The following is an 18270-nucleotide window of genomic DNA, read 5'->3' on the forward strand; positions in this document are numbered from 1 at the left end:
TTGGCTGCATTTCTGATCAGCGCTCTCCTTGTTCTGCCTGTGAGTTTAGGTGGACGGCATTGTCTTGGTAGGTTTACAGTTGTGCCATACTCCTTCCATTTCTGAATGATCGCTTGAACAGTGCTCTGTGGGATGTTCAAGGCTTTGGAAATCTTTTTGTAGCCTAAGCCTGCTTTAAATTTCTCAATAACTTTATCCCTGACCTGTCTGGTGTGTTCTTTGGACTTCATGGTGTTGTTGCTCACAATATTCTCTTAGACAACCTCTGAGGCCGTCACAGAGCAGCTGTATTTGTACTGACATTAGATTACACACAGGTGCACTCTATTTAGTCATTAGCACTCATCAGGCAATGTCTATGGGCACCTGACTGCACTCAGACCAAAGGGGGCTGAATAATTACGCACACCCCACTTTGCAGTTATTTATTTGTAAAAAATGTTTGGAATCATGTATGATTTTCGTTCCACTTCTCACGTGTACACCACTTTGTATTGGTCTTTCACGTGGAATTCCAATAAAATTGATTCATGTTTGTGGCTGTAATGTGACAAAATGTGGAAAAGTTCAAGGGGGCTGAATACTTTTGCAAGGTGTACATGCCTTGAGTTAATGCCATTTTTTTTTTAATAACCAATACATAGCAAGCATCCATATTGAGTTAACCATCTTACAATTAAGTGCAGCAGACCAATAAACAGATGGTTTCTACTTCTATAATAACTTAAATATCTGTGCTTATTTTGCAATGTTCTCCTTGAAAAAAAATAAATGAGTAGGCTGGTGGTTTTTAGCACTCTTCCCTACTAATAACAGGCTGCTAAAATACCGGCCAAGTAGCAACCCTACATGTGCACCATGCAATCACCATCCTGTGGGCCGCCAATAACCAACTTCTGCTCAAAATGATGTGGGCATACACAGCAGACTGAGAAAATGCCCAAATAGGTTGATTTTTTTCTTTATTTTATCCAAGATATACACTAAAATAGCACCCTAAATAAGATTACAATTGCAAGCTTCAATATTGCTAATTCAATAATAATGTAACAATAAATACTAGTAGCTTTATTATTTTCATCATTATTTCTAGTATGTCTGAACCCCACATACTGATTATAAGATTTTCCTGTGTTTTACATTGACTACAGGGTGTTTAAGAAAATCTGCACTTCTTACATGGCCACTAAGAACTGACAGTTTGGAGTAAGATATGAGGGCTGGTGCTGGAGCAGAGTTGGTTAATTTTTTTAATTTATGCTGCTACAGAGGTGAAACTGGTTTACTGATTGCAGCTGTGCTCTAGGGCTAAAGCAGGGCTTTTCCTTCCACTGATACTCATATCAAATGTTGTTTCCCTAAAACAATTTAACATGCAATTAATTCTGTTGCAGCAAAATTGGAACGTTTTTTCAGACTTCAGGTAATAAAGTTACTTATAGAGCGGTACTAACACCAGATATGAAACCTTTTTACATCCATCATAACAGTGTCTTTGCATGCTATTTATAATTAAGAAGTATTTGCCCGATGCTTTTATAAAACCTATGTGATCCCCCATGTTCCTGCTGCCATATTTGAGCAGCAGGAGTCCGTTAGCATTAGAAGCTATAACCGACTGGCTGAGAAGGTCAGGTTTAGGATCTTCAAGTAACAATTACTTACAAAAGCAGCCCTATCATAGAAAAACAATCAACATGACCTATAGGTAACTTTTAATGTACATTAAAATTTTAAAGTCTAGAATTTTAGTGTCAGTATCACTTTAACAAAGAAGTGTGGTATAAATGCTCTACATTATGTGTCTGCGTTTTGTAACTGCCAAAGGCAACTGCAGCCCTTTAGCAACAATGATCTATGCCTCCAAAGATGTCCCAAGTAGCTCCCCGATCTTTTCTGCTGATTCACTGCACATGCTCTGTGCTGCTTTCAGTAACAATATACAGAATATATATAAAATAAGTGTCATGATTGACAAGGTTCATTAGTAATTAAATCAGATTCTTATTACATGGTAGCTCTGAAATTAGTGCAATTAGCATCAGAATTTTCTGCTTGATGATTGAACAGCAAGGAAATATGCAACATATCTGTATTATTGCATAAATCTGTATATCACCAGGAATATGTATTATTGCATAAACACGTATATCACCATGTATATCCTACAAATAGTTTTATATACTAATGGTAACAATTTTGGCATAAAAACGCACCACAATACAGAAAGGATGGTGGATTTATTAGAATGGCTTGTATTGGCACCAAACATAGACTGAGGAGCAGCAAAAGAATACCAAACCAAGAAATAAAGTAGGTTACCATGAATATGTATATCAGGGAAATACAAGAATACTTATTTGTGTTTCTATTTTTCCATTTCATATTCCATCTGGTAGACCCATACTTCATTCGAAAGTTAGGATATATCTTTATCTATGGTTGTTTTCCAGGTTTCCCTAACACAGTAGTTTGGAGCACTCAACAGAATAATTATCTGGCTGGATTGCTTTTTGAACAGAGGCAAAGCATTCAAGATCTACAGACAAGTGAAAAGCTGTCTCAATATTGACTGAATTCTGTTGCCAAGAATTAATAGCATTGCCAAAATCCTCCAGGACTTTCAGATGCAAAACAAGGAGTAATGATAATAGTTTGCTTGAAGCGCTGTTAAACAGAACACACCTGTTGAAGAGCATGCAGCTGTGAAGACATCGGAAAGGAAGTTGTTTTTGTCTTGCATACAGATGCAGAAAGAAAAATATAAATCCCACAAGTGAGTTAAGGTGCAAATGTGATAAAATCGCTATTAGCCACATGCACAGTCACAAAATGTTTTTCAGAACAAGAAATCCATACTTTCGATCTTTTAATAACAGCACTCCCTACAATGTCAAGTCTCACAATAGTCTACCAAGCCTTTTTGATAGAATCACTACAAAAATTAGAAACCTCCCAACTAAAATATGATTAATGGCATCTTCCAAAATTACCAGTCTAGAACACCCTTAAAAAAATTATTTCTAAAGGATTTAGCATGCAAATGCTGTGACTTCTATAATTCACAATACCCCTGCACCCAAGACCCACTGCACAAATGACTCCATATATCATCTTCCCATTTATGGGAATTGCTGCTTTTATGGAGACATCGGTGCTGTCACAAAGAGATTGCTGAGGGATGCTTACTTCTGCACTCCTAAGCTATCTCCCTATCAGAGCCAGACTCTGAGCCCAGACTTTGTTTGGTCAATGTAGAGAAACATGACAGAAGGTAACAACCACTTAGCTCTTAATTCTGCCCTTTCACCAGTCTGTCTACTAAGAATTTGTATTAAGATTGTTTGTCCCAGCAGCATTTTGCTTATAGTAAGCATTCTTTTTTTCATTCCCTGTACTACATATATCCACCAGCCTTTCAGTAAATACACCCAGGCTGGGACTAGCAATCTGTGGATGGCAAATGCCCAAGGGGCTGCTGCCATAGACAGTATTTAGTGGTCTGGGGGGTGGTGTTTGGGCCTCTATGTACCTGAAATGCTAGGCCCTATTTTGACCCCCCAGTTTGGACCTGAATACAGCATTGTCTAGCTAGCTTTTCCACTGAGGTGCCCTCCATTATTTTAGCAGCATTCAAAATCATCCAGTTTTACATATTACCTTCCTTACAAAAGAGGTGTCTTCCCTCTTCTCTATCACAATACTGACCTATAATTAATTCTCCTTTGTACCCCCCTCTCTGGTGCTACAAAACTCAGTGAGAGCTGTGCACCACAAAAACATTTCTTCTGATGGCAAAAGAATGTAGCTGGGTGGGAGTAAAATCATACAAACAAATAATTTTTTGCCTCATCCCCACCTCACTTTTTAAAGAAGCCAACAGGACAGTGTAAAAAAAAGTGTGCATTCCCAATGGCTTCTGTAGAAAATATTCTATTATGGCAAATAAGGTGGGGGCAGAAGCAAAGCTAGGCAGCTTAAAAAAATACCAGGCAATGCACCTGTCCAAAATGAGTTGGGGACAACAAAGGAAAAGTAAAAGAAATACAAGATTTGTACCCCTTTCTTGTTAATTACATCAATCAAGTTTTTTAAGGACAAAGAAAGGATTATTCTTTGGGGTCCCAAAAGTGCACTAGTTCTGGTTCAATTCCAATAAGCACAGCCCACCATTTTCTGTCATGTACCAGGGATATTAGGGAAACTGTCCCACACCATATTCATTCACAGTAATTACAATTATAAACAGATTCAAAAAGGTAACAAGAACAAGGGTCGGACTGTGCTGCTGGGTGACCGGGAAAAAACCCGGGCCCCGGCGGACCAGACCTGATCCCTGCAAGGCGCTCCACCGGTCTCCCTCCCCTGAGACGCTGAAGGTAAATTTCACTTATGCACGATCAGGGTGGGGGGGTCGGACGGGTGGTGGGAGCCCCTGCAGGGGCGGTGTGAAGGCTGCTGCGAGGGCCCATTGGGGGATGCAGGGGCCCCTAAAGTAGTAGCCCTGGTGGTCCCTGCACCCCCCAGTCTGACCCTGACAAGAACTATACATAACACGGGATGAGGAGACAAAATTCCCACTTTTTTGAAAATCTCAAATGTTTTATTTACATGTCCTTCTAGAAAATGATCTGCACTTGTCCTATTTTAGAATAGGATGTCAATGCACCTTACTACACTAGCTTAACATCCTGTTATTCTGTGCAATCCTCTTCATTTCAGTCAATATGAGAAAATACAGAACACAAGGTACAGTGGGAGATATTGTCAACATCTCTCTATACCTCCTCACTTGGCAAAATAATCAGTTCTTTTGGCTTTCAGTACCACCTCTATGCTGACGATACTCAGATCTATCTTTCCTCTCCTGATCTCAACCCAAAGCTTCTAACTCGAGTCTCTTCCTGCCTGTCCGCTATCTCCACTTGGATGTCCCAACGTTACCTTAAATTAAACCTCTCTAAAACTGAACTGGTTCTCTTTCCCCCATCCAACGCCCACATTGTTCCCGAGGTATCTATAACGGTTAACAATTCTACCATCACCCCATCTTCCCAGGCCCGGTGCCTTGGGGTTATCCTTGATTCTGCCCTGTCCTTCACCCCTCATATCCAATCACTTATCAAATCATGTCACTTTCACCTAAGAAATATCTCCAAAATCCAATCATTTATCACCCAAGATGCTGCCAAAATTCTTATTCACTCTCTTATAATATCTCGCCTGGACTACTGTAACTCCCTATTAATTGGCCTTCCCCTCCAAAGACTGTCCCCTCTCCAGTCCATAATGAATACTGCTGCCCGGCTCATACACCTCTCCAACCGCTCCTCCTTTGCCGTGCCACTCTGCCAGTCCCTGCACTGGCTTCCCCTACCATCCAGGATTAAATTCAAACTAATGACCCTCACATTTAAAGCAGTCCATAACTCTGCCCCACCCTACATCATCTCTAGATACCATCCAACCCGCTTGTTACGCTCCTCTACTGACCTGCTCCTCAACTCCTCTCTCATCCCCTCCTCACACGCTCGCATTCAAGACTTTGCAAGGGCTGCCCCCCTTCTCTGGAATTCGCTCCCACAAACTGTCAGACTTTCTCCCAATCTCTCTGCCTTCAAGAGATCTCTAAAAACACATTTATTCAGAGAAGCTTACCCTAATCTAGTTTAGCAATACCCTGTGCCACACCTCTCACAACTCTGGTCATGCCAATTCCCACACCTTGTGTCTCAACCCTTTCTCCTTGTAGATTGTAAGCTCTTTTGGGCAGGGCCCTCTTCACCTCTTGTATCGGTAACTGATTGCTTTATATGTTACTCTGTATGTCCAATGTATGTAACCCACTTATTGTACAGCGCTGCGGAATATGTTGGCGCTTTATAAATAAATGTTAATGTAATGTAATGTAATGTACAGTGCTACATTGTAATACAATTAGACAACTACATAATATCATGAAAGAAAAACTGTTAGAAATCTAACCAGGCCCAGATTTGTGATATGGCCACAAATGCCCAGGCTTAGGGCAGCAACCTGTTAAGCGAGGCAGGCAGCATGTGGAACCCAGGACAAGAAGCAGCAAGAAAGGTACATTTAGTCCCAGTCTGACCTTATGTAACCCTAGGGTATTTCCACTTACAATATAAGAATGGCATTGTTACATTATTTATCTTTTTAATAAAATGTATTTAAATCAAATGAACAGTATCTGTCTGTTCCTTGTTATTTTCTGCTTTTGGTGGTCCTGTATATTGAAACAATGTAGCAGAAGCCAGAAGATTAGTAGACCTGCATGCAAGCATTGTGGCATATACAGTCTTGGCTGGAGGAGAGCTGACATCTGCTACACAGTCAGAACAGGGACAGACAAATACCGTATGCAATGGCAATTACATTTGGAAATTGTTAAGCACTGAGGTTTACATCACTTTTAAGGATAGGCCTAATAAAAAAGAATCAAAAGCAATTATTTAAGTGTAACACAAATAAAAATGGAACTTTGCATTGATCTAAAGACTACATATTTTTGCTGAAGTGTTTATGAGAACTGCTAATTCTGATATTTAAATTTGTATCCACTTTGGTATTATTTCATATTTTTTTCATTCTATTTGGAATTTAGTCAAAAAGGATTCATTTTGTGCATCCTTTCATATGCCTGAAAACACAAACAGCAGAAAGGAGTGAAGAAGGACTGCCAAAACCATGAATTATTACTACTATGTTGTGAGGACTTTTGGTGAAAAAAATATTTTACCAATTTTAGATTCCGATCTGGTCATCTTAATGAGGGTTGCTAAGTGAATTTGTAAGGGGAAAGTAACAATTTATGCTCTGGGGACCAATACATTTTTGTCTGAATTATATGTAAACTATGCATAACTTTAGTTAAACAAAATACCAAGCCAATATCAGATACTTTCTGGTAGAAATAAATACTCTAGGTCATTGCTGTTTAGTCGTATTCATGTAGAGGGTCAATTATCTGAAATAACTTATGGTCACAAGCTAGGTTATATTTAAAAGAAAAAAAACACACTGTTTTTTGTCCCTAGCTCTCCTAGTCTAGGTAAGTAGCATCTAGCCTTGTCCTCAAAAGGCCTCCAACAGACCAGCACTAGCAGACCTGTTACATCTATCTATGCACAATAATACATTCACCAGTGATCCTTTGTGCACACTGTTGCTGGGTCCCAGGGGCAGGCAGAAACTCAATGTTCTGCCTTTTGATTACACAATGCTCCGATGGCCATATGGTGATTTGCAGGAGTCCATGAATAAACAGCAGGATTTTCCACTGTTTTCTGTAAAAACTCTATAAACTATAATCCTAATGTAGAGATTATACTCCCATGTTAATGCCAGAAATGGACAGTAGTTACAGACATTTAGAGATCACAGCAGGGTTATGAGAAAACAAAATAAAAATAATATTTATATATATATATATATATATATAATTCATCAGTTCTGATGACACCTATAATTTAGCTGTAAAATTGTGATGATATGCCACTAAGAAAATACCACTTTTTTCTCAGCTTTATAAATGTACTACTGAATGCCATATGAATTCTCAGCATTCTTAGCCTTTGTACACCTATAACGTCATTCAATATGTCCCACCATAAAGGGATTAAAATATACCTGCAATCCAGCAATTCTAACTAGCCAGATCCTAAAGCTCTAGCAATGAGCAGTTATACATGCACACAGATTTCTCTTGCATGCTGTAATGTTATGAGGAATTGATAAGAAAATACAGGTCTAAAATGATATAGCAGATGAAATATCCTTCATTTAAATGCTGGTCATAGTAATGAAAACCTTCAACTGCAACAAATTTGAAATCCTTATGAATAGTATAGTGTACTTACACTCAGTAGTGAATAAAGCAAGGTATCCATATAAGCAAGACTGCACATATGGTAATCACAAGCCCAAGCAACCCTCTAACATATGTAGTCAGCCTGCAGACCCCACAGAGCAATGCAAGTAAGGAACGAAAGACAGTTGTAAGCTAAAAATTGTTGCCAGAAACCCTAAGGTTGGCTGTAACTGAGACCAGCTCAGTGAAATATTAAACTAAGGGTTAACAGTTCAACAACTGAAAAGAAGCTGTTGGATGTGATTAGACATACAGAGCATGAATGCATTAGACGACTAGCTACTGTAATATTTATAGTGTACATTTGTGTGAAGCTTGTAGCCTACAACCGAAATCTATGTATACGCTGTTACTATAGTAGTACATAATGCAATCAGAACATCCAGGTTTCCAGTCACTACTGCTGTTATTAGAATGTAAACATACTAAAGTTAACATTAGAACTCATTGATAATGCATGCTAACTGTGACAGTCTACTGCAAACCAGTTACACATTTGTTATCTGTGTGGTTATTGATTTTTTTTATTTTTAAATGCCACTTATTTGAAAGTATGTTTAAAAATGCCACTTATCCATATGTATGTTTAAAAATGCCACTCTTATCTGAATTTATGTTTAGACAGTTACATAATTTACATCTGTGGTGTCACTGAAAGTGACATTAAAATTAGAATATAAATTTACCCCAATGCATAGTCTTCAGTGCTGCTGTGTAAGACTGACAACTCCAATTATAAGGTGCAGACAGAAATGCTTAGACTTCTGTCACTGGAGCAGTTATTGTAATATAAACAGAATGCTCATGTTTCTACCCTATTACACGTTTTCACCGGTGATGTCCTCTTGTCGCAATTGCATCTGCTTGACTGAATTCCCTGCTGCAATTAACCCACAGAACAGGGCAGGAGCGTATATATTTAGCAATATATGTATAGGCTGCTATAGGAACACTGAATACTGATTAGATTGTCACCCATATTGCCAGCAGAGGAATACACAGGCAAGAAGAGCATGCAGCACAGAGGAAGCAGCCTGGTACCCACAGTGGCAGATGAGATCATAGTATTAACCCATTTCACTGCTGGAGCTTTCTATACACAGAGCTGGAGATCGTCGGTTTCCATGTAATGCAATAATGGCAGCACACAAGCTGGAGATGGCCTCATCACCACCACCATTCAGTCACAGCACCGGGTTAACCCTTTAAATGCCGCTTTGCATTAGCATTGTATCACCGCTATCACCCCTATGAATAGAATCCCCCTAGAGCAGTGTCAATAAATACGATAAGACACATATACGAGATCAAAAGTGATACGGTGCACACTAGAAAGCATTTGTATTGGTACAATAGCAATACAGTCCCCAGTACTCACCAAGGCAAATCACAGAGATGTGATGGATCAGCTCCAGCCTGGAAGGACCGGGCATGGTGACGGGCAGGGGGCCAGTAGTCCTTTGTCAGCCGACCAGGGGGCTACTGAAGGGGAGAGGCTCCACATCAGCTGTGTGTGCACTTGTCAGCTCCCCACAACAGAGCGCACATGCAGTAGCTGGGTCGGCTCAGCCTTCCCCTGTCTGCTACTGCTACTGCTGCTGGATGGGAGGTGGAGGCGGGGAAGCATCTCTGGCTGCAGCTGATAATGAGCAGCACTTCCGCACAGACACGCACAGCCGGGCACACAGGCGAACCCCCTCTGCCACACTTGCACCTTCAGCTATGCTGGAGTAGGAAAGACAAAGAGAACTCCTGGGAAAGAAGCACCTCTCTCATACTCATAAACCTCCCTCTAGTTACCGTGTTTCAAGGCGGCAACAAACGCTTCAGCCACACAGGGAATCAGTGGTGCGCTCAAGCTGTGGGGCTACAAAGCTGTTGCTGGGTATTGCGGTACAGCATATGCTGGAGGGCCTCGGCGTAAGCGCTAGCAATGGGCTTATTGCGGGTCAGTTTTCACCACATTAATAAAGTATTGCGAACGCCACACAAATGCACACAGTGGGGGAGGGGTTATTATTTCATATTCTTGTCAGTAAAGTCTGCTCATATTCAGGCCGATAATGATGTAGATGTGACTATATCATAGCCGTCATTTTCATTATTCATTTATAGAGGTACCAAGAAGTGTCTCATTGTACTGGTAATTAGTGGTATTTTAAATAGACTGATGGCTGAAGCAGAGCCACCATATCCAGTAGGATGTTTTGCTTCTGTAGGTAATGGTAAATGATCCATACTTCCAACCTGAATCATGGCTGCATATATTAGTACCAGAGGAAGGCCCCAAGCAGAACAACATTCTAGCTTTAGTTTGCCATACAGTGTGTTGCCCTTAAAGTGTTTAGGACTGTACTACACCTGGGATGAGTTGGTTGGTCAGGCCAGGACTGGCAATCTGTGGATTCTGGCAAATGCCAAAGGGGCCACTGTAAGATGCCATAGACACAGCGCTAGATTTAAAATTCAGGCACCCCGAGTCCACCCCCATTCTGTGCCCCCCATGCAGGCCTCGCCACAAATCCAGGCTTGCATAGACAGTCAATATGTTGTCAGTGTGGGCCTCTGTGTACTTGAAATGCCAGGGCCTATTTTGAATGCCAGTTCAGGCCTTCTCTCATTAGCACTTTTTGAAAAGTTGTTGAAACTTGCATTTTAATTTATGTGGGAGCAATTGAGCCCAGTTCCAATTACACTGCTCACTGTCAGTTGTACCTACTAATATATACTTCTTTCTTACCTCACTATCCTGTGTTAGCTGGTCTGTTCCCATAATTAGGGGTCTGTTTAATAATATATACTTAAAGGAACAGTAACACCAAGTAATGCAAATGTATCAAAGTCGTTACTGGTACTGGTAAGGGCAGTGGCACACAGGGAGATTAGTCACCCACGATTAAATCTACTGCGGGCAACAAATCTCCCAGAAATGTCTTCCTACCTGTAATAAAGTGGTGGGAAGGCATTCTTTGGAAAACGAAGTGTTGCATGTGTTTTGCCATTTGCGATTCACTTTATCACCGGTGCTAAAGCATTCAGAGGAGATTTGTCATCCGTGGTCACCGAAATGTAACCATGTGAGACATCTCCCTGTGTGCCACTATCCTAAAAGTTGTGTGTTTGCTTCAGAAACACTACTATAGTTTATATAAACAAAGCTGCTGTGTAGCCATAGGGGTAGCTATTCAAGTTAAAATAGGGGTAAATGGCTAAGGTTACATAGCAGATAAGAGATACATTCTATAAAATAACATTGTATTCTACAGAGCCAATCTGTTGCTGTGTAAGCTGTGGCTTTTTTTTTTTTCCAGCATCAATGGCTGCCCCCTTGACTAAACAGCAGTTTATTTATATAAACTATAGTAGTCTTTCTGAAGCAAACACAACATTTACCAGTGCAGGGCAACAATAGATTATATTTTAATTACTTTAAAACACTTAAATTGTTTGGTGTTACTGTTCCATTGATTTCTGTTTGCACCCTGCAGTCACTAAGCTTTATTTTAAATACCTTGGCTCATCTTCCCTGTGTCTGTGGGTCTGTGCCCGCCACTACCTCTTTTAGATTGCTATGTGGGTGGGGAAGGAGAAGATAGCCACACATTTGTTCTAAAGCAACTTGGCCCAAATCTGCTACAAGATATTCTCTACTCTGCCATTTGGTTTATGTGTCTTTTTCTTCAGTACACTATATGTGTATTGAGGGTGTTGCCTTTTCAAAGTATGTTATGTTTGTGACTTTAGTGCTTATTAGTAACCATAACATCATTCAAAATTCACATAACCATTTTAAATATGACAGTGCTGCCTTTTAGCAGCATCATTCCATGCTGTTCTATACAGTAAGAATGCCTTAAGACAGATATCAATGATCTTCAATGAAGAACCAGGAGCACAAAATCTTCTTCAGCAGACCGTGGTTAATCTGCACATCCCACGGCAAATTAGCTCTGAAGAATGGATCGCTGGGGACTGGCAAAATAGATGAAATGGCATCTGGACTGTTTGTTGATATTTAAAAGAGTGAAGACTTTGTAGTAATTACATAGCAGTTAGACAGCCACACACACGCACACGCAAACATTCTGTAGGACCATGGCTCAGGGGCAGAACTAGGGGTAGGAAGAAGAGGCAGCTACCTAGGGCGCAACGATTAGGGGGCGCCAGGCAGAAGCCTATCCTGTCTACCCCTGGTGTGTGGGTGTTACTTCTGAAAAAGCACCAGCTCTGAAAGAGAGTGATGTTCTCTGTTTCACTTATCAAGCCACAGTAAAATGTATAAAAGCAATGATGCATCCATTATTTTTATATATGTTCTTTGCATGCCTATAGAGAGTAAATTTTAGACATTTTGTGCAGTGTCTACTGTTGAATTTGATACAATTCACAAAGCCTTCCTCTCAGCCTGGTAAACATTGTACAAAAACAGGAAAGGGGCTGGGGCATTTTAACATTATAAGACATTTGTCTATATATAAGAGATGAGCTTTATTTTGCACCGTATCATAGTGTATATATATATAGAGAGCGAGAGAGAGAAACAAAAAAAAAATCAAAAAATTCTTTCATCTTGAAAAAGGTCCCAAGATGTGACCGAAACGTTGATATTGCACATTAAAGAATTTTTTGTTTTTTTATACAAATCCTGTGAGTGCTGAGTCCTTTTTTTCTCTACATCAGGGGTGGGCAAACTACAGCCCGTGGGCCACATCCGGCCCCTTGGCCTTTTTAATCCGGCCCGCCGACGACGCCAAGTCTCATCACGCGAGACTTGGTGTCATTGGCGGGCCGGAATTAAAGAGACGAAGGGGGCGTATCGCTGGCCCGGTCCGGCCCGGGGGTAAGTAAATGTGGCCCGTGAGCCAAAAAGTTTGCCCACCCCTGCTCTACATGGTGGCTACCCTACCCAGCACCCAGGCATCTGTTGTTTTGGTGGTGAGTGCCCTCTCCTGATTATGTTTTATATATATATATATATATAGACAAGTAAAGGGACGTAAGGTGCACACCATATACAGTTGTTTTATGTGGGTGTTGAGCTGAAAAACATCATAAACAATGCAGAAGAACAGCACTTTTATTTCACTAGTTTTCAGTGCCCCACAGGGACCTTTGTTGGGAGTCATACAGTACTTGACTCCTGATGAAGGTCCCTGTGGGGGACCCAAAACCTTAAGCAAAATAAACCTTTGAAAGATTGATTTAGCAAGTCATTGATTTTTTAGTCATTTTTATTGTTAGTTGACAACTTTATATTGTTAAATGACAACTTTTGTTTCAGGCAGTTCAAAAACCTACTAGGAATGATTCTTTTATGGAGCTGGTGATAACTAATAATACTGAACTCATCTCTAACATTTGTTTGGATGAGCATTTAGGGAATAGTGATCGTAACATGGTCTTCTTTGAGATAATGCTGCAGAGACAGCTTTATAAGGGATTAACTAAAACACTCAATTTTAGACAGTATAAAGGTATCTCTGCAATGTATTCATTGGGAAAGGCTTTTCACAGGGTTAAACACAGAAGGAAAATGGAATATCTTTAAAATGTTGCTTAAAGGGGACCTGTCACCCACACATAAAAAGCTGTATAATAAAACACCTTTAAAAATTAAACTTGAAACCCAAATTCTTTTTGTAATTAAATCATCTATATCTGTTATAAATGTATTTAAAATTTGAGCTGTCAATCATATATTGCCTGCCCATGCCTCATGCATAAGCCGACGCGCCTCGTCAAGGCAGTGCCCATTGCGTCAGTCCTAAACTAGTTTAAAAGCGATGTATCCACCCTCTTAAATGCTGAGCTATTGGGCAGTCCTTTAAGGGGTGGGAATATTGGGAGAGCTGACATTAAAGGAGTTACCACCTCCATTTACTATATACATATTCAGTGGCAATGTTGCTCATCCCATAATTCAAGAGAAAAGTTTGGGTGCACGACCTGGTTGAACTATATACATCTAGACCAGTGCTGTCCAACTTCTACGGTGCCGAGGGCCGGAATTTCTCTAGCATACATGGTGGAGGGCCGCTAATGGAAGCCAGTTTTGACCACTCCCCTTTTTGAAACCACACCCACTTCAAACCACACCTATTTTATCACAATGGTGGTAGCACAGCAAAATCCCAAATGATTGGTCCTTACTGTGGGGATATCAACCATCATTCATATGTGAAAGAATTATGTCATATTAAGATATACCCTTAAATTCCATATGCCTCCTCCTCCCCTGAGGATAGCAGAGCAACCCCCAGTACATAATTACACACCTTAGGGACCATTTAATGGCTATTTCCAACTGCTAACAAACTCCCACAACAAACCCCTGCCAGGTTCACCTCCCACAAGCAGCATAGGGCAAGCAGAGTATGGCACACATAGGCAGCACTCTGCCTGTCCTATGCTGTCTGTATGTGCCATACTCTGCCTGTCCTACCCTGCCTGTGTGTGCCATACTCTGCCTTCCCTATACTGCCTCTGTGTGCCATACTCTGCCTGCCCTGCCCTGCCTGTGTGTGCCATACTCTGCCTGCCCTACCCTGACTGTGTGTGCCATACTCTGCCTTCCCTATGCTGCCTCTGTGTGCCATACTCTGCCTGCCCTACCCTGACTGTGTGTGCCATACTCTGCCTGCTCTACCCTGACTGTGTGTGCCATACTCTGCCTTCCCTATGCTGCCTCTGTGTGCCATACTCTGCCTGCCCTACCCTGCCTGTGTGTGCCATACTCTGCCTGCCCTACCCTGCCTGTGTGTGCCATACTCTGCCTTCCCTATGCTGCCTCTGTGTGCCATACTCTGCCTGCCCTACCCTTCCTGTGTGTGCCATACCCTCCCTGACCTATGCTGCCTGTGTGTGCCTACTCTACCTGCCCTATGCTGGCTGTATGTGCCATACTCTGCCTACAGTACCTATGTCTGAGGTGTGAAGAAATGAACAATGGGAGTGATTACAGCCTGAGCCTGAGGTGTGAACACTGCAGGGGGTGAACAATGCAGGTATTAAAAGGTGTGAAAAACACAGGGGATTACATTTTTAAACAATACAGAGGGATTACAGCCTGAATCTGAGGTGAGAACCATGCAGGGGGGCAGTTAATCACAGTACTGATACCATTTAATGCTTACTCAAAGGTAAGCCATCAAAGCAGCCAGACAGGTGGGGGGCCACACAGAGGGGGGTCGCCAGTTGGACAGCACTGATCTAGACTGTCTCAGCACTCCTAAAATACAGAATGGCAAAAATGCATGTATAGGAGTAACCACCTCCATATACTATATACCCTTTAAAGGACTGCCCAATAGCTCAGCATTTAAGAGGGTTAATTAGCAAGGTGTGGATACATCACTTTTAAACTAGTTTAGGACTGACACGATGGGCACTGCCTTGACGGGGTGCGTCGGCTTATGCATGTTTGTACAAACACTGTGACCAAATGTGTCCTGTTTACAACTGAGTGCATATATATATATATATATGCATAGGAGTGACGGCACACACAGGATTTTCACACACAGTTGAGAAGTATTGCAAAATAATAATCAGAGGTTTATTTAGACCAACGTTTCAGCTCCACACAGGAACTTTTCGTTCCCTGACGAAAGTTCCTGTGTGGAGCTGAAACGTTGGTCTAAATAAACCTCTGATTATTATTTTGCAATACTTCTCAACTGTGTGTGAAAATCCTGTGTGTGCTGTCACTTCTATGCCTGTTTAATTCTTTTTGCACAGGCACCCAGGTAGTATCACCTTGTATGGTGTGCAGCTTCTAAGCATTTTTGTATATATATATATATATATATATATATATACACATTACCCCAGCATAAATATAGATAGATATATATACAAGGATATATGAGATTGCTTTAATAAGACATAACAAATAAAATGTTTTCACCACATAAGAAGCATTCTATTATTTATTTTTTACTGATGGCAAGAGAAGAATTTTGTGAAATAGTAATGAAAATACAGTTAAAGATTTGCAATATTACTGCCACTTAAATTTTTTTTAAAATCTGAAAATACTGTTTTATAATTAAAAAAAGTATGCCAGGGTGTAGGGGGCTCATCAGTGTCAGATTATTAAATATTGTACAAACAGCTTTAAACAAATTCCATCATACGGTACAAAACTATTTTTATGATTTGTGCTATGCACAGTGGGAACATATTCCAGCTCCAGTGTCATGGGAAGTATTACTGGTGTGACGTGGGAAATACAGAATGTTCCTACGCCTCACCAGCATAACTGCTTCAGAAAGAACAACTTCTACTTACGGTATGTAAATTGTAGTTATTAAAATGTTAGTTATGATATTATTTTCCCTTATTGTTCCTGTTGTTCATAAAGTTTATTCTAGGTAAGCCTATATAAGGGGGTAGACAAAAATGAGCATTGGTCAATGTTAGGATAGAAAGTCCATGCTTTAGGGGCACCCTGAGAGTCAATACTGAGAAGTGGATACACAAACAAGACTGAGAGAGAAAGAAAGCTGCAATTCTTAAAATGGAGACCCACTAAATGTTTCTGACTGCCAGGGGGTGGGGATGCTGAATGCTCCAGGGAGCTGCCACCCCTCACTCCCCCTGGCCCAAGATAGGTGTGAAAGGGCTATCATGTGCTTAAAAGGTGAGGCTGGGAGTGCAGGGGCCAGATAACTTTAAAAATTAAAAAAAGCCAAATTTGATATAGACTCTGCTTGCCTTGAAACCCATATAGTTTCAAATTCACTGGTTGTTTCTTCCAGGGTAGTGATTTTGGGGGCATATGTTTACTCAGGGGTTGTATGAAATCTTGTGCATTTTGTGAATGCTTTAGAACTTTCATTCATTGGTGTTTGGAAGCTAAGTCAAGCTACAGCACCATAGCCCACTACTTACATGACTTTCTAGAAGTGGACAGAAAGGGGTAAATAACAAGTTATTTTCTCACTTGGAAGCTGTATGTATGCATTTTGGCATCCATATTGTGGCTGAAAAAATATAACCATCACTAAAGTTGTCTTTTCTAAAAACAGAAATTGGCACTCGACAGATCAAACCTGCTGAATTTTTTTTTTACAAAAAAAATTCACTAAACATTAATAAATCACGAATTATGGGAGTTATTTTCAAAAAACTCAAGTACTGGCAAAAATCCATTCGTAAAATTGTGACTTTTTCTCAAAATTGCTTAGTAAATGTGCCCCTAAGTGTGATACATAGACATCACTAGAGCAGGTTCCTGCCCTATGGGCTTACAGTCTAACTAATGAGACTATGACCAGAGAAATGAAGTGTCTCACTCCAAAGTTTAAATAGCAAGAATTTAAACCAAACCAGTCAGTGGGGTTATCTATTATGACTGAATAGCCGGGATATTCGCATTAGGGCTCTGGCACACGGGGAGATTAGTCGCCCGCGACAAATCTCCCTGTTCGCGGGCAACTAATCTCCCCGAGTTGCCATCACCTGCGAAAATGTACGTCGCCGGTGGGATTGCACACGCAGCGGCGCGATTTCGGGAAATCGCGAAAAAGCCTCGCGAGTGCCAGAGCCCTTAATAGTATCTCAGCATTACTGTGTCATGTTTTTCCTAGAATACCATGAACTGGCACTAGATATAGGACACTATCACATAGATAGGAGGCATTCACTGGTTTTCCAAACTGATATGTTTGCTTAGCATCTAAAAAGGGTGACAGTCTTACATTCTTTAAACAATCATTTGAATAGCCTACTGAGTTTTGGGGACCCTATGATTAAGTGCCCATAAACAAAATGATTGTTTAAAAAATTGTAAATAAAAATGGAACCTTTTAGAAGCAACAACTGCTTTAAAGGAACAGTAACACCAAAAAATAAAAATGTTTTTAAGTAATCATAATACAATGCACTGTTGCCCTGCACTGGTAAAATTTGTACATTTGCTTCAGAAACACTTCTGTAGTTTATATAAAAAGCTGCTGTGTAGCCATGGGGGCAGCCATTCAAGCTGGAAAAAGGAGAAAAGGCACAGGTTACATAGCAGATAACAGATAAAACACCATTGTATTGTACAGAACGTATCTGTTATCTGCTATGTAACCTGTGCCTTTTCTCTTTTAAATGGCTGCCCCCATGGCTACACAGCAGCGTCATTTACTAAACTATAGTAATGTTTCTAAAGCAAATACACCAGTTGCACCAGTGCAGGGCAACAGTACATTATACCGTAGTTCCTTTTATACACTTTGATTTTTTGGCATTACTGTTCCTTTAAGCCTTCTCTTTTGTGGTGGGTCCAGCCATTTTTCCCAAGTTGTACAACCTGGGCAGATCCAGACAGACCCAGGCCTCTTTATCCCATTCCATTTCATCTGTACAGTTTACTTATTGATGGCATTTAA

At 40.7% G+C, this 18270-nt stretch overlaps 1 protein-coding gene across 1 annotated transcript in view; it reads right to left on the bottom strand.

Moving 5' to 3' along the window:
• lrp3 (LDL receptor related protein 3) overlaps positions 1 to 9733 on the bottom strand; it is a 36143-nt gene extending 26410 nt beyond the window's left edge. Inside the window, exon 1 of the mRNA XM_002935794.5 lies at positions 9270 to 9733. Within this exon, the coding sequence (XP_002935840.2) occupies positions 9270 to 9324 (55 nt within the window). The 5' untranslated portion in view covers positions 9325 to 9733. The remainder of the gene's footprint in view (positions 1 to 9269) is intronic.
• Between the last annotated feature and the right edge of the window lie 8537 nt (positions 9734 to 18270).

The sequence above is a fragment of the Xenopus tropicalis genome, chromosome 4 (assembly GCF_000004195.4).
Source record: "Xenopus tropicalis strain Nigerian chromosome 4, UCB_Xtro_10.0, whole genome shotgun sequence".
NCBI lineage: Eukaryota > Metazoa > Chordata > Amphibia > Anura > Pipidae > Xenopus > Xenopus tropicalis.